Source organism: Panthera onca, chromosome D1, assembly GCF_046562875.1.
Source record: "Panthera onca isolate mPanOnc1 chromosome D1, mPanOnc1 haplotype 2, whole genome shotgun sequence".
Taxonomy (NCBI): Eukaryota; Metazoa; Chordata; class Mammalia; order Carnivora; family Felidae; genus Panthera; species Panthera onca.
In genome coordinates, this window is record NC_138348.1 from 49872193 (window position 1) to 49895841 (window position 23649).

At 36.2% G+C, this 23649-nt stretch overlaps 1 protein-coding gene across 6 annotated transcripts in view; it reads left to right on the forward strand.

Moving 5' to 3' along the window:
- Nucleotides 1-23649, forward strand: part of STK33 (serine/threonine kinase 33) — a 175423-nt gene that overhangs the window by 90005 nt on the left and 61769 nt on the right. For all 6 annotated transcript variants that reach the window (XM_078433185.2, XM_078433186.2, XM_078433187.2 and 3 more), the window contains 5 exons: nucleotides 7721-8111; nucleotides 9424-9537; nucleotides 14071-14184; nucleotides 16601-16705; nucleotides 21582-21720. In XM_078433185.2, the coding sequence (XP_078289311.1) occupies nucleotides 7887-8111; nucleotides 9424-9537; nucleotides 14071-14184; nucleotides 16601-16705; nucleotides 21582-21720 (697 nt within the window). In that variant the 5' untranslated portion in view covers nucleotides 7721-7886. The remainder of the gene's footprint in view (nucleotides 1-7720; nucleotides 8112-9423; nucleotides 9538-14070; nucleotides 14185-16600; nucleotides 16706-21581; nucleotides 21721-23649) is intronic.

Genomic DNA, 23649 nt, shown 5'->3' on the forward strand with positions numbered 1-23649 from the left:
TCAGGTTGCTTATAACGTACAGGGAGAAGACACTGGACAGCAACAGGAAAGAAATCAGGGAGAGGTTTCTTAGTTTTCTCCAATCTCTTTAAGCCAAACTTTCTTAGCGAAATCTCTGTTTGAATCTTAAACTGCCTGTATGGGGACCACATTTAAGACTGTCCCTCCAGATTACAGCCCAATCAGTGGAGAATATTATGCAAATTAAAATAGGAAAAAAACATAATAGCACATATCAGCTATTGAACATTCTAAACATATCTGTAATGACATAAATTTTAAACACAGTGTAAATTGTCTTTAAGACAACACACACTCATTTCCCTAATCATGCCCTTAATGAAAATAGTGAACAACTGCTGGTCTCCTTGAAAATATAACACTGTGATCTAGGAAGCTCATCTGGCCCCTCTTTCGGCTCTGTGAGCATGTTGGGAAAACAAGTAGGTGAATAGTGAAGATACAGTCATTCAGCTTGGTCTGCATAATGTCAGACAATCCAGAAGGTTTTTTTCTTCCCTTGAATAGAACACATTTTTGACTGAATTGACTGACTGTTTAGGTTCCTTGTAGACACAGTCTTAGCAAAGAAAACTAAAAATTGCTTTTGGGGAAGAAAATTGTAGCTAGTTATATCTCATAAAACCATTCTTGTGTTCATTTTCTGGAGGAAATTGCTGCGAGTGTATCTTCTAGGGCCAATATGTAAGAGACCTTTTTATGCTTAAATAAAAGCTCAGAGATTTTCTGTCTCAGAGTTGTTCCATTGACTTGTCTTAGTTCTGAAAATAAAATGAAAACCTTTAGTCAAAATAAAGCTCACACTTTAGTTAAATACTGACATAATTTGAACTTACTTTATTTGTTTACATTATGTCTAACACCTATGTTGTCCAGTCTTTGGAGATACAAAGAAACGCTATTATTATAGCAGAAGCTTCTTTGGTTTTCTGATACATTTTTTGGTACCTAAAGTCCTATTTAAACATAATTCCATGATTCCATAGAAAAATAGCTATTCATCTTTGTGTTTACATAAAGATATGTTAGGTTTGCAATGCTTGATTAAGTTTATGCCTCTAAAATATGAATGACATCATTTGACCTGCTGGATAGTAGATTTATTTTAGTAAGAAATCTTTCAGATCAATTCATAAATGAGAAAGAAATAAATGTGAGTAAACATTTGTTCTATTTTGGTTTTTAAGCTATAATGATTAGAATTCAGTCAGCCAAAAAGAAATTAAATTTGAAATCTAGTTCTTGTTAAGAAACTTTGCATGCAGCTCTTCAACCCATTGTTTTAGAATCTCTGTGGTATGAAAGTAGAACATTACTTTGGTAGATGTAATGGTTGGTAGGTTGGAGAGCAGAAAGAAACTCAGTGCGTAACAGGAACTCCTGTGCCTTCTGAGTATAGCTCCTAAATGCAGCCAGGGCAGTGGATAAATCAGAAACTGGAGCTAGAAGTTACTCAGAAGTCGACATCAGTGTCAGTGATGTGATGAAAATGTGATTTATTTCGAGAAATTGATGGAAAAATTAAAGGAAGTGCTTTCTGAGCAGAGCAAAGAAAAAGATAATTGTTTTAAGATACACACACACACACACAAAACCCCATCTTGAACATGGGAAATTTATTATGTACAGATTCTGTTGAAAGTTTGTGGATAGATATACAGTAAATCTTGAAGGGTATGGAAAGCATGCTTTTAGGAGTACTGTTTATAATGAAATAAACCTTTACATTATGAACTCTTCTTTCAGTTTCTTATAAAAAGCACTATAAAGTCAGTATTCTTAATGCATGCATAAAACAATGCCTTACACATCTTACATGCAACTTTTCTACACCTGCAGAGAGAAAACAGTAGTTTCCCTACACAGAAAGTCTGTTATTTGCAGATCTACTCGGCTGCTCTGAGTCATTGATGGTTACAGGCTTTATATTTAACTTGAAATGCAAAACAGTTTCTTCCAAGGCCTGAAGTTAAATCATTTCGCAAAGTGTATACAGGTATATTCTGGGTTTTCTTTGTCTTGCTAAATACACTTGAAAAACAAGGTCTAACATTTTTAAGACTGTGTGTGTGTGTTTGTTTAGTGGCATCAGTTGCATTCTTTTTTCCCTCCACATGCCAGGAGGGTCCTTTTATGTATCTTTTCCAGTGCTTGCCATTATGAGTTTTAATCACAGCAGGAGAATGCTTTTCACACAACTTTGATGGGGTCATACTTATTGGGATGGCTTGCCCATTATTTCTAGCTAAAATCTTGGACTATGCTGTACACATTATCTGGGGTTAATGTAAGTATAGCATTCAGGATTTTTGCATCTATTTGCAAATGAGATTGGCTTATAAGAATGCCTTTTTCTTTTTTGAGAACTGCTGTGGTCAGGTTTTGGTTATTCTTACTAAGTGAAATGAACTGGATGGCTTTTCATTACCCTGAAATAGTTTATAGGGGAATCATCTGGTCCCTAAAAGTAGGCAAGAACTTTGTAGAGAACTTCTTGAATGAAATGATAAGTGCTGTGAATAAAAATAAAGCAAGGTAAGAGGACAGAGTGAATGGGTCTGCTGTTTCAGATGAGGTGGTTAGAAAAGTTCTCTCAAGTGAGCAGAAACCACCATGAAAAGAGGGATCAAGCCATGCAATTATCTGTGGAAGTGCATCTTAGGCAAAGGAAATAGAAGGGCCAAAGCCATAAGAACAGAATTTGGTTGACATATTCGAGGAACAGTGAGGATGCTAGCGTATCTAGAGCAAGGGAGGTAATGATAAGATATGAACTCTGAGTGATAGTGAGAAGTCTTTGTTTGGAGCCCTATAGGCAAAAATCAACAAAAGTATATTTCTTTGTCTTTTCTGTTCATCTGAAATTTTATTCTTTAATCATGTTTTTCTTTATTTTTGATTTGATTTGCTCATGTATAGTTTTATCTTTTTTCTGTTTTTTAATAAAGGTTTAAGAATACAAGTTTTCTTTTAAGTACAGCATTGCTTGCACTGTATAAGGTTCATGGTCATAAGTCACATGGACATCTCTAAGCTACAAAAAAGGCTGGGAAATGGAAGATTTTTATTTTGTTATTATTTAAAATTTTTTTTAATGTTTATTTTTGAGAGAGAGAGAAAGCGCACAAGCAGGGGAGGGGCACAGACAGAAGAGGACACAGAATCTGAGGCAGGCTTCAGGCTCTGAGCTGTCAGCACAGAGCCCAACGTGGGGCTCGAACTCACAAGCTGTGAGATCATGACCTGAGCCAAAGTCAGATGCTTAACCGACTGAGCCACCCAGGCACCCCAGAAATGGAAGATTTTTAAATGAATGTACATGGCAGCCCTGGTCAAAATCAGGATTCTGATAGTAAGGAATAATGGGAGAATCAATATTGGATAAACTACTAGCAATATCATTCATGGGGTGCCTGGGTAGCTCAGTCAGTTAAGTGTCTGACTCTTGATTTCAGCTCAGGTCATGATCTCATGGCGGTGAGATAGAGCCTTGCATTGGGCTCCTCTCTAGGTGTGCAATGTGCTTTATATTCTCTCTCTCTGTCTCTCTCTCTCTCTCTTCCTCTGCCCCTCCCCAGCTCATGCTCTTGTGCGCTCTTTCTCTCTTTCTCTCTCTCAACAAAAAAAAATCTTTCATAGAATCCTGTCATTTTCTGGGAGATTTTTCCTGTAGATTCTATGCTATACAAATTGTTACCAAACGTTGTGAAATGGAAGATACCCAACTTATTTTATGAAACTAGCCAGAAGCTTGTATCAAAACTAACAAAGATGGCTGAAAGGAAAATTATAGACCAGTTTAACTTATGAATGGAATTTTTAAAATTAATTAATTAATTAATTTATATCCAAGTTATTCATACAGTGTGGCAATGATTTCAGGAGTAGATTCCTTAATGCCCCTTATCCATTTAGCCCATCCCCCCCGACAACCCCTCCACAACCAACCCTCTGCTTATTCTCTATATTTAAGAGTCTCTTATATGTTGTCCCCCTCCTTGTTTATATATATATAAACATTGTATATATGTTTGTATATATATACATATAAATATATATATATATTTATATATATATTACATATATATTTATATATATTTATATATATTATATATTATATATTATAAATATATATATTATATATATTATATATATATTTTAAATATTTATATATTTTATATTTTTATATTTTTATATATATATTTATATATATTTATATATATATTTATATAATATATATATATATTTTATATATATATAAAATATATAGTGTATATATATATATATTTATATATATGTATATTTATATATATATATATATATATATATATATTTATTTATTTATTTTTTTTTTTTTTAGCTTCCCTTCCCTATGTTCATCTGTTTGGTCTCTTAAAGTCCTCATATGAGTGAAGTCATATGATATTCGTCTTTCTCTGACTAATATCACTTAGCATAATACCCTCTAGTTCCATCCACGTAGTTGCAAATGGCAAGATTTTATTCTGTTTGCTGAGTAATACTCCATTGTATATATATACCACATCTTCTTTATCCATTCATCTGTCAGTGGACATTTGGGCTCTTTCCATACTTTGGCTATCGTTGATAGTGCTGCTATAAACATTGCATGTGTACCTTCGAAACAGCACACCTATATCCCTTGGATAAATACCTAATAGTGCAAGTGCTGGGTTGTAGAGTAGTTCTTTTTTTAATTTTTTGAGGAACCTGCATACAGCTTTCCATAGTGGCTGCACCAGCTTGCATTCCCACCAACAACACAAAAGAGATCCTCTTTCTCTGCATCCTCGCCAACATCTGTTTTTGCCTGAGTTGTTAATGTTAGCCATTCTGACAGGTGTGAGGTGGTATCTCATTGTAGTTTTGATTTGTATTTCCCTGATGATGAGTGATGTGGAGCATTTTTTCATGTGTCGGTTAGCCATCTGGATGTCTTCTTTGGAAAATTGTCTATTCATGTCTTTTGCCCATTTCTTCACTGGATTATTTGTTTTTTGGGTGTTGAGTTTGGTAAGTTCTTTATAGATTTTGGATACTAACCCTTTATCTGATATGTCCTTTGCAAATATCTTCTCCCATTCTGTCAGTTGCTTTTTAGTTTTGCTGATTGTTTCCTTTTCTGTGCAGAAGCTTTTTATTTTCATGAGGTCCTAATAGTTCATTTTTGCTTTTGTTTTCCTTGCCTCCAGAGACATGTTGAGTAAGAAGTTGTTGCAGACAAGATCAAAGAGGTTTTTGCCTGCTTTCTCCTCGAGGATTTTGATGGCTTCCTGTCTTACATTTAGGTCTTTCATACATTTTGAGGGTTTTTTTTGTGTATGGTGTAAGAAAGTGGTCTAGTTTCATTCTTCTGCATGTTGCTGTCCAGTTTTCCCAGCACCATTTGCTGACAAGACTGTCTTTATTCCATTGGATATTCTTTCCTGCTTTGTCAAAGATTAGTTGTCCATACATTTGTGGGTCCATTTCTGGATTCTCTATTCTGTTCCATTGATCTGAGTGTCTGTTCTTGTGCCAATACCATACTGTCTTGATGATTATAGCTTTGTAATACAGCTTGAAGTCCGGGATTGTGATGACTCCAGCTTTGGTTTTCTTTTTCAAGATTGCTTTGGCTATTCGGGATCTTTTCTGGTTCCATACAAGTTTTAGGATTGTTTGTTGTAGCTCTGTGAAGAATGCTGTTGTTATTTTGATAGGGATTGCATGAATGTAATTGAAAGCCCCAAATACAAATGTATCAGTTTTTTAGCATCAGAAGAATCATCCATCATGATCATGTAGGGTTCATACTATTAAGTGTAAGAATGCCTTAATATTAGGAAATCTTTTTAAAGAACACAACATATCAAAAGATCCAATGAGAAAAAATATAATCACAATAGATAAGAATTGATAAAAGGTAGCACTTGTTTCTGATTAGAAAACTAGTCCTAGACAACTAAAACCAGAAAGATATTTCTTCACTGAAATAAAGGTATCTAACTTTTTCTCCTGGTCAAGCTTATTCCAGTTCAAAGGATAAAAGTATATTCCATATATCCCTAGCCTTATCAATCTGTGACTACAAAATATACTTTTATGTAATATAGGAAATAGTATGGTAAAAAACCATAATAATGTACTCCCAGTTACTTCTGGAAGTTTCTCAAGGTATTCTCTTATATGTACTGCAGAGCACATTTCTCCTTCCTCACATCTTTCCAACTCACATCTTTCCAACTTGCACCGTATAGCTGCCAATAACTCTAGTTAGGTAGAACTAACTCACACCTTTCCAACTTGCCACCATATAGCTGCCATCTTTCCAACTTGCTCACATCTTTCCAACTTGCCACCATATAGCTGCCAATAACTCTAGTTAGGTAGAACTAACTCACACCTTTCCAACTTGCCACCATATAGCTGCCATCTTTCCAACTTGCTCACATCTTTCCAACTTGCCACCATATAGCTGCCAATAACTCTAGTTAGGTAGAGTATGTCCAGTATGCTTGGCATACCTGTTTCTATGCTCAGGAAAAAATTGCACCCAGTAGTTCTTTTTTTCTTTCTTTTTTTTTTTTTTTTGCTATTTGAGTATAAAAATGAAAATACTTCTAATATTGCCTTAGAGCTTTAGTAATAAGTAGTTTTATAAAATCAAATTGTCTACTCCATTGTGAAGGTGTTAATATGAATTTGCCCTAATACTAAGCTGAGTAAGGTTTAAATTTTGAAACCACAGTAAATGAATGTTTTACATCACTATTTTTAAGCCTTTATTTATTTATTTTTTTTAATTTTTTTTTTTTCAACGTTTATTTTATTTTTGGGACAGAGAGAGACAGAGCATGAACGGGGGAGGGACAGAGAGAGAGGGAGACACAGAATCGGAAACAGGCTCCAGGCTCCGAGCCATCAGCCCAGAGCCCGACGCGGGGCTCGAACTCACGGACCGTGAGATCGTGACCTGGCTGAAGTCGGACGCTTAACCGACTGCGCCACCCAGGCGCCCCTTTTAAGCCTTTATTTTAAATTATTTTTTCTTTTTTTACCACAGCCCACATTAAGAAGAGGGAGTGGATGGGTGAGCTAGGTGAAGGGGATTAAAAGATACAAACTTCCAGTTATAAGTCACAGTGATGTAAAAAGTACAGCATAGGAAATAGAGTCAATAATATTATAATAACTTTTTATGGTGACAGATGGTAACTAGACTTATGGTGATAATTTTGTAATGTATATAAATGTTGAATCATTATGTTGTATACCTAAAACTAATATACTATTATATGTCAATTATACTTCAATAAAAAGTATCTCTTATATTGTGACTCAGTACATACTCATACACAAACATTCTCTATATGTGTATTTACATAATTAGAAGTTTCATAGAAGTTACCAAGGATCTATGCAAAATACTCATATCCTCTTAGAATTAAAAAAAATTGATGTCAACCCACCAAATTGATTTCCCTAGACGATGCTTTTCAGCAATTTATGGTTATTAAATTTTGAAAGATGAAAATCCATTGGTTTTTAGAAATATGTCCTAATTTTGTTGTAAATATTAACTTTTCATGTATAGGCAGGATGCTTTCGGTGCTAACTCCAAGTTTTTCTCTAACTTATAGGAGGGTGACAGAATCAGAAAGAACCTTCTAAATTATTGTTTATTTTCTTTCTGCAGCTCTCATGTGTGAATATAAGTATAGTGCATCAGTACTGTAAAGACCTCACCAACTAGAAGTTACAGTTTTCACCATCAGCTTACCTTATCCCTTTTGGTCTGGTTCTTTTCCTCAAGGAGTGGAAACTTCTTTCCTTCAAGTTGCTTTAGTTGCAGAGTTAAGCAAATGGCCAATAGTGGGTTTGGTAAACAATGCGCAAAATGCTCCAACTGTTCATCTACTTCTAAGCAAGATGTACTGTATGTATGTGCCTGTAGAAGAAGGCTTTCTCCAATCTCTGTGCTGGAAATGTCCCAAGAATCAAGCATGGGCAGCTCAGAATATGAAGTTTCAGCAGACAGAAAAAAAGAAAACCAACCCATCACAGATAGTGCCTCTGGGAAAGTTATGGTAAATATTGAAGTTTCTATATCCCAACACAAGTTGACATCCTATTTCCTAATCCCATCCTTAGCTTGATCCATATCCCTTGGTCCCTTGTCAGCTAAATCATTGCCTTCTTAACTATTAAAGGAACATTTATTGCTTATGTGAGAGGTGAGAAAAATTGGTTAGTAATTTCTTTTATGATAATTCCATCCACTGTTGAGTTATTTTCCATGATCACAAATAATTTGGAATGTTATTCCAGCTTCTTTAGTTTTTAATGGTTTATACAGAAATGAATTGGCTTTCAAATTGGATTAAATCTGAATTTGGCCCATTGTTATAGTGAAATATAGGGTGGTTATTATTTATGACAATTTCTGGTTATCTAGATGGAATATCAAATATACTTTGCAAAGCTGATGTATGTTAGTTACAATCTATGACTACCTGGTAGGATTGGTTTGCGGGGTATTTTACCTTTATGGAGAAGAGGCAGTATGGAAGATTGTAGTTGATACAGCACAACTTTGGAGACTGAGAGCAGTAAGTTTTATTTTTATGTATGTATGTATGTATGTATGTATGTATTTATTTATTTATTCATTTATTTATTTAAATATGAAATTTATTGTCCAGTGGTTTCCATACAACACACAGTGCTCATCCCAACAGGTGCCCTCCTACCCCCCATCAACCCTCAGTTTATTCTCAGTTTTTAAGAGTCTCTTACGGTTTGGCTCCCTCCCTCTCTAACTTTTTTTTTCTTCCCCTCCCCCATGGTTTTCTGTTAAGTTTCTCAGGATCCACATAAGAGTGAAAACATATGGTATCTGTCTTTCTTTGTATGACTTATTTCACTTAGCATAACACTCTCCAGTTCCATCCATGTTGCTACAAAAGGCCATATTTCATTCTTTCTCATTGCCAAGTAGTATTCCATTGTGTATATAAACCACAATTTCTTTATCCATAATCATCAGGTAGGTTCTAATGGATTTGTGATGCAGGTTATCATGTAGACTTGCCTGGATTCAGGTGACTAGATTGAATGGCTGGCTTCTTATAGTCTCTTCTAGCGTAATAAGCCAATGAATCATATAGGACTTAGAATTTTAAAAAAGACAATAAAAAACACAATATTTCTTTTATACAGTAAATATCATAGCACACATTTAAAAACAAAAAAAGACAATATTTCTTTTACACAATAAATATAGCACACATTAAAGATTTGTCATATTATTTAAATTAGGGTTCTTATTTTGTCAAGATACAAGTGTACTGTATTTGTACTACAAATATATCTTAATTTTTTTATTCCTTTTGGTGTAAGCCCTCAAAAACCTCCAATGTGGAGAGAAAAACGTCTCAACAACAATGGAGTCGGGGAAACATTACAGAAGGAAAAGTTCCTCACATAAGGATGGACAACGGAGCTGCTATTCAGGTATATAGAAAGCAAACTGAAACTTCTAGGAACTTGTAACTCAATAGTTAGTGGCAAAAATGATTTAAAAATTAGTTTCTAAGGAAAGGAAGGAAAGAAAAGAGAAAATTAATCAGTTTCAAGTATGCCAAAGTCTTTACCAAAGAAAATGCAGACTAATTATTTTTTCTGCTTATAGTGAACCAAATAGACTTTAATTAAAGCAGAGGACATTTTTAGTAGCAAAATGAGAACATTTTGGTCATTATGTCTTGCCTGTTGCTGAGAACAATCTTGGGGTCTTTGTGTAGACCTCTTGAAGACAGAGAAAGACCAGATGACTTGAAATGGTTTGGCTGTTCATTTCCTTGATGAATGGTACTGAGGCCAGAATTTTCCTCATGGACCCCTCCATTTTTTCTAGACTGTGATGGGATGGGTACCAATATTACTCTTCTAAGGATTCTAATTATTATGGTTTGAATATTATTACCATTTTAGAAATTAACATGTGTTCCTTTAACATCACATTAAAAGAACCACAATAAGAACAACTAGAAGAAGAAAATTGAATTAACATTAAATAACTTTTTTTTGACATTTATTTATTTTTGAGAGAGAGAGAGAGAGAGAGAGAGAGAGAGAGAGAGAGAGAGGTGGAAGGGCAGAGAAAGAGGGAGACACGGAATCTGAAGCAGGCTCCAGGCTCTGAACTGTCAGCACAGAACCGTATGCAGGGCTTGAAGTCATGAACTGTGAGATCATGACTTGAGCCAAAATTGGTTGCTTAACTGACTGAGGCACCCAGGCTCCCCAACATTAAATAACTTTAAAAAGTGTGTTAAGAGATGTTTGACAATTTACTTGAAGTGATCAGAAAAACTTCCTGAGAATTCTAACTTGAAAAATTTAATTCTCCCACTTTAAATAAAAGGCCTGTATTTTTTGGGGGGGATGCCTGAGTGGCTTAGTAGGTTAAGTGGCCGAGTCTTGGTTTTGGCTCAGGTCATGATCTTATGGTTCATGGGTTCTAGCCCTGCGCCCGGCTCTACAGTGATGGCACGGAGCCTGTTTGGGATTCTCTCTTCCTCTCTCTCTGCCTCTCCCCCACTCACTCTCTCTGTCTCTCTTTCAAAGTGGATAAATAATTTTAAAAAAATAGATAAATAACCTGTATTTTTCAAAAATCCACAACTTTACTGAATTTTAAATTTAGCCCTAAGAGCTTATAAAAGCAAAATATGTTCATTGTAAAATATTAGGAAAATATAGATAGAAAAGTGAAGAAAATAAAAATTATGAGCCAGATGTAACCGAATTTAAAATTTATTACTTTTATTTTTTCTATACATGTATGTCTTACTCTATTTTTTCTTTCCATTTTTTTTCCTGTTTTAAATTATGAAACATTTCAAATATATACATATTTTTAAGGAAATAGTCTTTACTAGCATAATTGAAGTTTTTCTTGTCCTATTAAATGGACAGGATCATTTTAAAGTTTTTAAACATTTTGGAAGAGTATAAAAAAGTAATTAAAGTCATCCAAAATTCTACTATCCAGTGATAGCTACTCTTAATGTTTAGATGACCATCTTTCCAGATATCAATGTCAGCACCTTCACATACCCACATTTTCATAATGGGATCATATCATACATGCATTCATACTCTACACTATATCATTCTATGTCAATAAAAATAGATCTACATTACCATTTTTATAGCATCCTCTTAAGATTATTACAAACAAGAAGTAATTTTCTCCTTATTTTCACCACTATGTAATTATGTCAAAGCAGTTAGTTGAAGAAAAAGATTAGTTTATAAAACTAGTTGGGCAATAGAGCTATTTCTATATCCATTCCTCATTTAAAATATCCTATTTAAACAGTGTTAAAATACTGTGTCCAAGTTGTGGTTCTATATGTTAAAAAAGCAAATGAGAGTTTTCTCATTTAAAGAACAAGAAAAATTGGAGAAATAGTTATATAGTTTATATCATTTTGTTCTGTGGAAAACAAAAGGGATAAATGACCATTTAAATTGAGATTTTACTCATTTTTCATAATACATAATTGGGAGTTACATATAAATATAATAAAAATAAAATATTTGTCTTTTTTTAGTCATAGTTTTTCTGATTTTGATTCTCACCATTAAGTGGTTGTAGGAAGAAGGAAGGGAAAAAGTAATTATAAATCACTGAAAGTCCCATCGTGGGAACCATCACCTGGGCAGGATGTACCCTATGTGAGTCCAGGAGTTGCCATTTGCATCATTCAAGACCATAAATCCAACATTCTTACCCCAGGGTTCAACTCCACATAACTGGTCTGTCACTTCTCACAGGTGTATATATGTAGAAGGTTCCTGGCTGGCTGGCTTGCTGACTGAATTTGTTGATTGATTCATTCATTTACTGATTCGTTCATTCATTCATTCCATATTTGCACTGCTGTTCCTGTGGAATGCCTTCCTTGCTTTGTTTGCTTGGATGATAGAAAAAAGATTCTCGATTATTTGCTTTTGTTCCCTCACATACTGATCTCAGAAGCCATCTCTTTTGTAATGTTTTCCCCTATTCTCCCAGTATTTTAGCTGTGGTCTCTGGCCCCAATGTTGTTTTGTATTTTTTTTTTTAACTTAAGACTTTATAACTTAAGTGATAATCTTGTCTCTTGAGTAGCTTACAAATTCTGAGAAAACAGAAATTGTGTTTTATCCATTTTTGTATAAAATATGTACACAAGGAACTATCTAAGGAAAGTCTAACATGTTGAAGCCAAACATTTCTTCTTTCTTCCTTCCTTCTTTCCTTCCTCCCTCCCTCCGTGTCTCCCTCCCTCCCTCCCTCCCTTCCTTCTTTTCCCCACTATGTGCTAAGCATGAATGTTTTACCTACAAAGTTTCAGGGTAGGCTTTTTAAAGGATACAGAAGAAACAGCTTCTTAAGCTTCTAGACCATCTTGGAAGAAAAACATGAACCAAAGTATTTGTAAGAAAGAGAGTAACAATAATACGTGAGGACCAATGCATACATTCTGAGGGAAGTCAAAATAATGGAACAATTACCAAGGTGCAAAGTTGGGGAACTCCTTCGTGAAGGAGATAAGTAATTAGTTGGGCATTAAATCTTTTTTTATGAAAGTAAGACAGGAACGTAAGCAGCAGAAGATATGAAGATTAGCAGCTAATTTATCTCTTGCACGGCAAAGGCGAAAGTGGTTGCAGAGAAATAGAGTAGCATCTCCAGGGAAGGCTTTGCTGACCCAGCAGAGGCTTCACCTAGTGGCATTACTTTAGATGTTTTGTCGTATTATAGTCCCCAGGCATCATGTGTCCAGAAAGTCTTATTAATACCCTGATAGTGATTTGGATCAAGGAGACTGACTTCCCCAACCAAACAGGAAAAGAAAGTGTAAATGAGTTACATGTTTGTTATTTTACAATGAGAACCAGGATGCTGGTGTTGGCAAAAATAGTGCATTATTATTTTTTAAATAATCTTAACTTCTATTGAGTGCTTACTATGTTCTAGGTGCTATGCTTTTTTAAAAAAGTTGAAGTGTAGTTCACATACACTGTTACATTAGTTTCAGTTTCAGGTGTACAACTTAGTGATTCAACAATTCTACTCATTATGCTATGCTCATCATGGGAAGTGCAGTTACCATCAGAAGTTAAATAATATGTGGAAGAATTCTTGGTCTGGATAGCGTTACTATGGATGGTTTTTATTTTCTTCTCAGTGCTGACTTACATTAAAATTTCTGTCAGATACTGCTTTTTCTAAAACAAAAGAAATGAAACCACTAAAGTGCTTTTTAATAGAAATAATGAAGTAAAGAAAAAGTGTTACTTGGTAAACAGCAAAGCAGGTATTCAGTGGTTAATAGGTGTTGATTTTATAATACAGCTCTAGGAATTTGGGGATAATTTCTTCGGTAAATGTATTTTATACACACAAACACACATTCATGTATGCATTAATATTCCATTCCTCCTCTTTCTTATGAAGACATTTCATTCATTGTAGTTTGTAAGAGATTCATCTTGATACTTTTGAGGTTTTCTGTATGTCTCCATTGGGATGTTCATGGTTTTTCCTCCAAAGGGCAATTAATGAGATTTGCCAAAACTCATTTTTGGTTAATTAATATCAAATAGTTGGCATCTTCTATTTGATTTTACCCTGGAGCAGAAACTCTCTTCCCTTGGTTGGGTATCTATCAGTATTCTGTGTTCATTTTTTTTTTTTTTTTTAATTTTTTTTTTTTCAACGTTTTTTATTTATTTTTGGGACAGAGAGAGACAGAGCATGAACAGGGGAGGGGCAGAGAGAGAGGGAGACACAGAATCGGAAACAGGCTCCAGGCTCCGAGCCATCAGCCCAGAGCCCGACGCAGGGCTCGAACTCACGGACCGCGAGATCGTGACCTGGCTGAAGTCGGACGCTTAACCGACTGCGCCACCCAGGCGCCCCTGTGTTCATTTTTAATACCTGATGAATACCTGATGAAAGAGACAAAGGAGCTCTTATTTTTTACCCAGGAAATCTATACCTTTGGAAGAATATTGGGACAAGGGAGCTTTGGAATGGTCTTTGAAGCTACAGACAAGGAAACAGAAACTAAGTGGGCAATTAAAAAAGTGAACAAAGACAAGGTAAGACTTATTAGCAGCATCACACTGAGGGCATGGTGCCAGGGCAGGGTGGGGTAGGCGGTATAGTTTTCACACTAACAACTGACTCTGAGGGCAGGACCTGGGCTGTTCCCCTGGATAAGTGTGGCCATTTCCCTAGCCTTCAAGAATAGGGACCTATTCTTGAACTCATGTATCTGGGAAAAGCAAATGAAGGATCAGCTAATGTAACCAGTATGACCAAATAAGGGTAAAGTTCTTCGGAATGAGTTGAAAGTAAGGGCTGATTCTATGTCTGTGTAGCTGTAGGGCTAAGGGCTAGATATGGCTTAGCTAGACTGAAGTCTCAGTGCTCTCTCCCAGTGTAGTTCCAACGGCTTTCCTCCTATCCTTTCCTCTCCTTTGATTCCCTATATCCTCATTGTTAGCTAAGTCTCTGATTATTCATCCCACCTGCTCTTCCCATTTGAACCACTTTTTCAGCAACTGTCAACTGTGCTGTTTACTTGTAGCCACTGTTTTTCTCACTGGATTTCTCCTGGAGTGGACAATGACTGGGCTTGTCTTTAAGAGATCATCTAGCTTCTCAGGCTTTACACCTGATCATTTCATCAGCTTTTAAAAAACCTCTGTGCCTGGGAAAAGACAAAAGACGGTGTTTTTTTTTTTTTCCTTGGGTTTGTGATGATTAATATTACATTTACAAAGTGAAATAGTAAGTTTTATGTATTCTTTAAAACAGACTATAGAAAATTACATACCATTTTTCTCTAAAGTTTAATAAAATAACATACAAATCCTAATAAAGGGAGATCTAGAGACTTTCTGGAAATCTTTAGAATTCTAGAACCATCGTGCTACATGGGATGTTGTTTCCTTTGCCCCTTTGGTGTCAGGGAGGGCTAGAGGTTAGATTTTAGGGTTATATAGTAGGGTACCTGCTTGCAACTTTAGGATTTCAAAATCTTGCATACACATACTGATGATGAGCATTTATAGGCACTAATATAGTAAAATAAATTTATATCCTCAATTTATGAATTGGACAATATATTTTACTGTATTATATGCAGGTTAGGCCATTTGGGGAGGGAGGTAGGAATGGAATTGAGACTTGTATTAGGAGAAATTGTGGTAACTTTCCATGTCTAGTCTAGATAAGAATTCACTCCTCACAATTACTGTTTCTCCTGACCCTCTAGGATAACCTTTAATTGTTGACTTTCACCCTAGGGCGTAGTGGTAGGCAGTTTCCTACTCATTCTGAGATGGTAATGGTTGAAGGGTAAAGGTAATTGGATGCAGGGATGACTCTAGGTAAAATTTTAACTAGGTAAAATTTGCCATGTGATCCATCTTTTTGCAGTCCTTGAAGAACTATTACGCATTTTCTAACCTTGGTGGTGGCATGGGGGTGGGGCAGAGGGATAAGACCTTTGTCGTCCCTTTCAGGGATGTTTTTATGTGAATAAGGGCAATGCTGGTAATTTAGATATCAATAAGGGGGGATGATTGGGGTGGTCGTAATGGTGGTGAGGGTAGAAAAGGCCCTTCTAGAATTTCTGAGATGACTGTAGAAAATCAATTGTACCCTGATTTGCACTCCCTGGGATGTGCCTGCCTTTGCCTTTTGCCATCAGGTATGGTTAAAGGTTACATGTAAGGAGATAAAGCTGGAGTTAGGTTGGTCTGAAGGTAAGATCTCTCTGGGCTCTGTGCTGAAAGCTCAGAGCCTGGATCCTGCTTCGGATTCTGTGTCTCCCTCTCTCTGCCCCTTCCCTGCTCGTGCTCTGTCTCTCTGTCTCTCAAAAATGAATAAACGTTAAAAAAATTTTTTTGAAGGTAAGATCTCTCTCTCTGTCTCTCTCTTAGAAGCTGGGGGTATCAGGAAGTGACATATTGCAGGGCTAGGTGTAGAATCTCACTGCCTATTTTGTATATAAATACAAATATATAAATATGTAAATAAAAGCATATATATATATATATATATATATGCACACATATATCTTCAAAACAAAACAACAAAAGAAAAACATTTTGTTTTTAGCTTCTCCAAATGATGTCACTGGAAAGTAGATTTTGGTTTTATTATGCTAACATCACAGGATTAACATGATTTTGAAGGAAATACCAAAAGGCATTTTAAAAACTGGAACAATTCTCTCAGGGGACAGAGACCATGTTGTGGTTAATTTATAGAAACAGTCCAAGAAACAGATGTGGCTCGAGGCCAAATTATATATAACTTAAAATTGGACAAAGGAAAGAAGGGCCATAATTTAATGTTATCGTGGAAATAAGTTGCATATTATCGTTTGAAAAGGGAACTTCTCCAGAAAATGTAGGAAAAGATATAAAAATGACTGTAACTTTTATATTGAGGTTTGTATTAGTGACATTCATATGTGAAATCTATGCGTCCTCATTGTGAAAGGCTGGAAGCTCTGCTGTGAAGCTACTTGAACGGGAGGTGAATATCCTGAAAAGTGTGAAACACGAACATATCATACATCTGGAACAAGTGTTTGAGACGCCTAAGGTAAGGCTTGTTCAGGTGCTGCACTTTGAAAGTTGTTACTATTACAGATGAACATCACTCCCTTCTGCAGTCACCCCTGTAGGGCACAGGTGTTCCTGTCCGTGGCATGTGTCTGTCACTGGAGATTGATGAGGGCATTCTGGAGGACTTTTATTATTGATTATATAATTAGGTGTCTGATGATTAGATTGATGTCTTTAGTGATATTTCTGGGTGGCTTGTTGAAAACAAATGTTTACAATTGAAGCAACTTCATACACAAACAGATAGTAATTAGAGCTTCCTTAGAGATGGCTTTCCTTTTGTTTTGGGCTTTGGTGTCTCCATTAGAATCTCTTAGAATATTGTTGTAATTTTGCAAGGTTAGCTTTATAAGAAAGTTGGCATAGGTATATTTGGCACTGTGTAGAAGATATTTTACCATCTGTGTTTTACCAATGTGTTTAATCTTCTTTCTTCCCTAGATGTTATCAATCTTCTCTTTAAATGCCTGTAATTTTTATTTACAGTTGTTCTGAAGCCTGAGTTATTTGCCATCCTGCCTCCAGATTGTTTAGTGCCTGTGGGTTTGGGCATTTCTCTGCTTGGAGGCGGTATAATGTAGTGGTTAGGCATGTGGACTCTGGGCTCAGATTGCCTGTGCATTCGAATCCTGGCTCCACCACTTATTAGCCGGGAGACCATGTTGTTATCCAACCTCTCTATACTTTAGTTTCCTCATTTGTAAAATGGGTTTAATAATAGTATCGACCTCATTTGGTTGTGTGAGAAGGGAGACGATTCATTCTCAGAAATACCAAATAAAAGCTGTGCTGTCTAGTAACAGTAGGTTTACAACCTATTGGAAATATGTACAAATCTTCCCCACCCCCGCCCCCACACACAATGGAGTCCCAAACCCTTAGACACTTCGCTTCCCGGTTCTTCTTCCCCTCTCTGTTTCTGGGGCTTATTTTCGCGGGCTTTGCAATGAGCATGAGCCAAAGAACAAAGGGAGGAGGGGCTGAAAGTCTCTGCGTCACCTCAGGGAATGTACATTTGTTCCAATCAGATTACTTTTTGCCTTACGTGAGGTAAGGCTGTAACCTCTGTAGTACTCAGCCAGTGAGGAACCAGGGGAGGGACTCTTGTGCTAGGAAATAAATTATCTGCTGTAAATGCCCTGAGGGTGCCTGTCTGTCAGACACCCACTTGCAAGAATGTTGTTTAATTAAAGCCTCACTTCACTGTGCTCTGAGTCTCTGCATCCTTTGATTGGGCCGGTGGGTTTATTCTTACAGTTGTTGAAGGATTAAATGGGAAAATGGATATAAGGCATCTGTCTCTTTAATTGTTAGCTATTGTTCTTTGTTGCCTTTGTCAGTTTCTGAGGCAGAATTAGTCAGTTTGGGTTATGTATTATGCTTGATTCATTAGGAGTGCTTGATAACTATGAAAGGCCACAGTCATCCTTTATGGGAGCAGTATACGGCAATGATGCCAAGAGTCTGTTCTTTTTAGTCTTCGAGTTGTTATTTTTTAATCCCCAAATCATGTGAAAATAGTTTTGCTCTTTGTCATCAGTTTTAATCAATTTGATTATATTATGCCTTGCTGTAGTTTTCTTTATGTTTCTTGTGCTTGGGGTTCATGGAGCCTCTTAGATCTGTGAGTTTATGGTTTTTATCAAATTTAAGCAAATCATTGGCCATTATTTGTTCAAATGCTTTTTCTGCCTTCTACTCCAAGTATCCATGTTAGAGTGTTAGGTTGCTTGATATTGTCCACAGCTTACTTTTTCCTTTGTTTTCTTTGGTATACTTTTCCTTGCGATGTCTTCAGATTCAGTAATCTCTTTTTCTGTAACATCATGTGTGCTACTTATCTTTTCCAATGGAAATTTGATTTGATTCTTTTCTGTATCTTCCATGTTTCTATTTAACATGCTCTATATTTACTCCTCCTTAAATATAGTTATAATAACTTATAGCATTCTTTTCTACTAATTTTATCATATATGTCATTTCTAGGTCAATTTCAATTGACTGATTTTTTTTTCCATTATGGGTTATATTTTCCTGCTTCTTTGTATGCCTGTTAGTTTTTGGTAGGTTGCTAGATATTTTTATATTCTTATAACTACTCTTGAGCTTTATTGCAAGACATAGTTAGTTGGAAACAGTTTGATACTTCTGAAGCTTGTTTAAGCTTTGTTAGATGATACCAGAGCAGTCTTTGATCTAGGGCTAATTTTTTCTTACTACAGAAGTAAGACCCTTTGAGAGTACTTTACCTGATGTCCTGTGAATTATGAGATTTTCCACTTTGGCTAATGGGAATACAGGCTCTTTCTGGCCATGTGTAAGCTCCAGTTATTGTTCCCTCTGCTTCTCTTGCATGGTTCTTTACCCAGCTTTGGGTAGTTCCCTCATACACATAAACTGAACAGGACTCTGCTGAAGACTTGACGGGGAGCCTCTGCAAATCTATGGAGCTTTCTCTGTGTACAGCTTTCTCCTCTTTTGGTACTCTGCCCTGTGAAATTTAGTTGTCTTGGCCTTCCTGGGCTCCCTATTCAATTTCCTCAATTCATGGAGACTGTTAGGCTCTCTTTGTATTCCTTCTCACTGCCTCATGGCCTACAGATCCTCTCTGGACAGTTAGGTAGGATGATCATGGGGCTTGGCTCATGTGTTTCCCCTCTTTCAGGAGTCATCACCCTATGCTACCTAATGTCTAATGTCTGAAAATTGCTGTTTTATATATTTTGTCCATTTCTTAAGTTGTTTCAGGAGAGAGGGTCAGTCTAGTCTCTGTTACTCCATCTTGGGCACAGGTGGGAGTCCAAATCTAGAATAGTTTGAAGGCAGAGGAAATTATCATCTGTGATTGGTTTGTTGTGGTGGGTTTTTTTGTTTGTTTGTTTTTTAATGTACTGCTGGCCCTTGATTCACATAGGTCAGATCTGCCCCCTCTCCTTCCCTCCCCAACTCAAATACTTAGACCTTCTAGGTCATCTTAAAGATGAATGGAAATTGTTACCTGATTGGGTAGACCATGGTATTAGAACTGTCATTAAGGCAGACTATGTTATGGTTTTTTTGTGAATCCAAATGTTCTCCAGATCTACACAATGATTTCTAATAATTATAAAAAGACTTATAAAAAACTTTTATTGATTGATATACCTTTTATCAACTTTCATATTTAAACTTGACATCAGTTTATGTTGTAAGCGTGGCTAAAGTAACTCTTCTTTCCAAATAGTTCACATACCACTTATGATCCCTACAGTGCTATCAGTGGAAATACGATGGCATAGTTCAAAAGCTTATTTATGTGTTAGACTTTGCACAATTCTTTAGTTACTTTTGAAATTCCAAAGCATCCTGAGGTTTAGTGGATTTGAATTTTGACTGTTGGAAGAAAGGGTGTTAATCTTCTATTCCTGTTTTCATGCTTGCTGATTGAATACAGATGCTGCATTAGTAGCGGCTATAGAATATAATCAGACCCCCAAATTAAAAAAGAAATTACAAAAATTTAGCTGTGGAGGGTGGAATGGGGGCCATGGAGGGTAGTCTACGACTGAATAGCAACAGATATGAAAAAGGCTTGCATTTTAGTTGACTGTGAATCTTTTTGACTGAAGAAATGACTTCTAGAAAACCCAAAGTGGTCTTAATATGCATCAACATAAACAGCAAATATGGAAGAGGCATTTTACCCCTGGCTTTTTCCTGTATATAACCAGTTAGTTACAAAGTCCCGCTATTTCTTCCTCCTAGGTAATTTTCATGTATTTTTCTTCTTCCCCTTCTTGTGTCCATTCTGTGCCTTGCATCTACCCCCCGTAAACAAAGGTCAGCACACTATAGCATGCAAGCCCAATCTGGCATGCTGCCGATTTTTTTTTATGGTCTGTAAGCTACGTTTTTTTACATTTTTAAATGGCTGAAAAAAATTTAAAGAGTAAATATTTGATGGCATATGAAAAGCATATGAAACTAAAATTTCAAAGTCCATAGATAAAGTTTTGTTGTGTTGTTTATGGCTGCTGTTATGCTATAACAGCAGAGCTGAGTAGTTGCAAAAGAGATTGTACAACCTACAAAGGCAAAAATATTTACTATCTGGATCAGGCCTCTAGAGAAAAAGTTTGCTGAGCCCTGCTCTACATTGCTGTTAGAGTGTTCTTTTAGAAAGGCAGACTTAACAATAGCACACACCTTTCCCCCCACTCCAGACACCAGCTTAAAAGACTTCAGTGACTCCTTACTGCATATGGGGGAAAAATTGCAAACTCCTCTGTGTGACATCCAAGAATCTTTACAACCTGGCACTAACCTGTTTTTCCTAGCCTCGCCCCTCTCCACTCCACTGTTCTCCACCCTACCAAACTCCCAGTACTAGTAACACTGAGGTATCTGTTCTTCTTTCAACAGTCAGTGCTGTTTCAATCTTTGGAGTTTTTGCAAATACCATGTGTTAATCCTGTTCTTACCCCCATTCTCTAAGCATAAGTCCCGATTCAGGTATAAAAACCTGCGTTTAGTGTTACCTCCTCAGTGAGCATTCTTTAAACAGAGGCTCCTTTCCTCTGTAACCTCATGGCATTTTGGCTATACTTCTTTGATTAACACGTACCATACGATATTGTATTTCTGACTATACTGTGAACTCCTTCAGGGTTAAGATCTATGCCTTATGCCTCGTTGTTCCTCTGGCATCCTGCAGAGTATCTTGTGCATGATAGGTAATAAATAATTTTGAATGAGTAGATTGATGATTTAGATTATGATAATATTTCTACTATGTATGTGCAATATATAACATTTTAAAAATTCTCAACTGTATAATTTGCCCTCTCTCTCTCTTTTCAAAAATACAATGTCAGAAAATGTACCTGGTGATGGAGCTTTGTGAGGATGGAGAACTCAAAGAAATTCTGGATAGGAAAGGGCATTTCTCAGAGAATGAGACAAGGTGGATCATTCAAAGTCTCGCATCAGCTATAGCATATCTTCACAATAAGGGTAAGAAGAGGGTCATTCAGCTCGTTGACTCCATGAATGCAGACAGCACTTTTGTTTAAGAGTGATTGTATTCAGGATTCATAGTCACAGAAATAATCCCCACTAAAACAGAAAATTTTATTTTAAAAAACTTTCTAAAGTTTTTTTCTTTTTAAAACTTTAATTAAATATAATAAATATATTTTAATTAGAAACAAGGCAAGTATACATTACATTGTACACGGACAAGGATGAATATTTCTATTCAACACTTTGAAAAGCTGCTCATCTTATCAAAACAAAAGTAGACAAGTCAATAATAAAAGTGAAATTTCAAAACACTTACATTGTATGGAAGTGTTGAATCACTAGACGCCTGGAACTTATATTACACTAAATGCTTATGTACACTACACGCTAACTGGAATTTAAATAAAAATCTATATATTCTGTGTGTGTATATATATATATATATATTCTATATATTAAAATCTATATATTCTAGGCTTTTTGGTTGTTGTTTTTTGTTTTTTAGATTTAATTTTTACAGCAGTTTTAGGTTTGTAGCAAAACTGAGCAGAAGGTATAGGGATATCCCGTCTACCCCTGTCCATACATGCACAGCCTCCTCCAGTTAGCAAGATCCCCACCAGAATGGTACACATGTTACAACTGATGAGCCTACACTGACACACTGTTATCACCCAAAGCCCATAGTTCACATCAGGGTTCACTCTCGGTGGTGTACATTCTGTCGGTTTTGAGAAACATACAATGACATGTATCTACCATTCTAGTATCATACAGAATAGGTTCACTACCTTAAAAGCCACATGTAAAAATTATTCTAATTGCTTTACTGTTCTTTGATGTTACTGCCACTGCTTTTCCTCAGGCACCTCCTTTTTCTCTTCAAGGTTAATTTGGCTCTCACGTGACTTTAACACCTTCTCATTATACAGATGAGAGAAAAGTTTGTTCCAGAGAGGTGAAGTGACATGGTGAGGTGTGGCAGAGCTAGTATTAGAATGGACCCAGGGGTCCATTCCGCAGATATTTCCTGAGGGAGTTCTACATGTGGTTGGATCCAGAGTTAGAAAGATTAAAAGACAAGGCCCCGCCCCTTAAGGCACTCAGCCTAGTGGGAGATTGAGTATAGAAAGCAAACTGTAATTCAATGTGATAATTTCTCTAATGGAGAGCCATATACAGCGCAAGGAGCATAGGAATGTAAGTGCCTCAGTTGACCTGAAAAGCCAGAGAAGGATTCACAGAGGAAACAAATTTGAGCTGAGGAATACAAATTCAGACAAAAAAGAGGGGAGGGCTTTCCAGGCAGGGGCAACAGTTTTGCAAGGGCAGGAAATCAAGGGCTTAATATTATATGAATGTCAATCCTCCCACATTGAGCTATAAATTCATTGAGCTAAAAACCAAAATTTCCACAGGATTTTTCATGGAACTTGATAAAATTATTCCGAAGTGGGCAAGAATAGCAAAGAAAACAATTAAAAAGAATGATGGAGGCAGTAGGGAGACTTATTGGGTGGTATTTATGTCAGAAGAGATAAGTAAGCAAAGTAACGGAAACATAAAAATTCCAAAAACACAGGTTGGGAACTGTGTAAGGGAACTATAAGTGATTAGGTAGAATTGCCATTCCAGGGCTCTTCAGCTACATTTTTCCAGCAATTGTACGTGTAACTTTTTTAAGTCTGGGGAAATGATTGCTATGGATATGAAGTGAATTAGTCACTTGCAGAGGAAATGTTTTGGCACATGATTATTTGCATGTACATAAAATCTTACCTGATGTCTGACATGTTCAACTGGAGATTTTGTGTCTCGGGGTTTTCGTTTGTTTGCTTTGTATTTTAACATATAAAGAGTTAGGAAAGTTTGTGCTTATGTTGTAGAAAAATATACTGAAATGAGTGCAGTTTGTATACA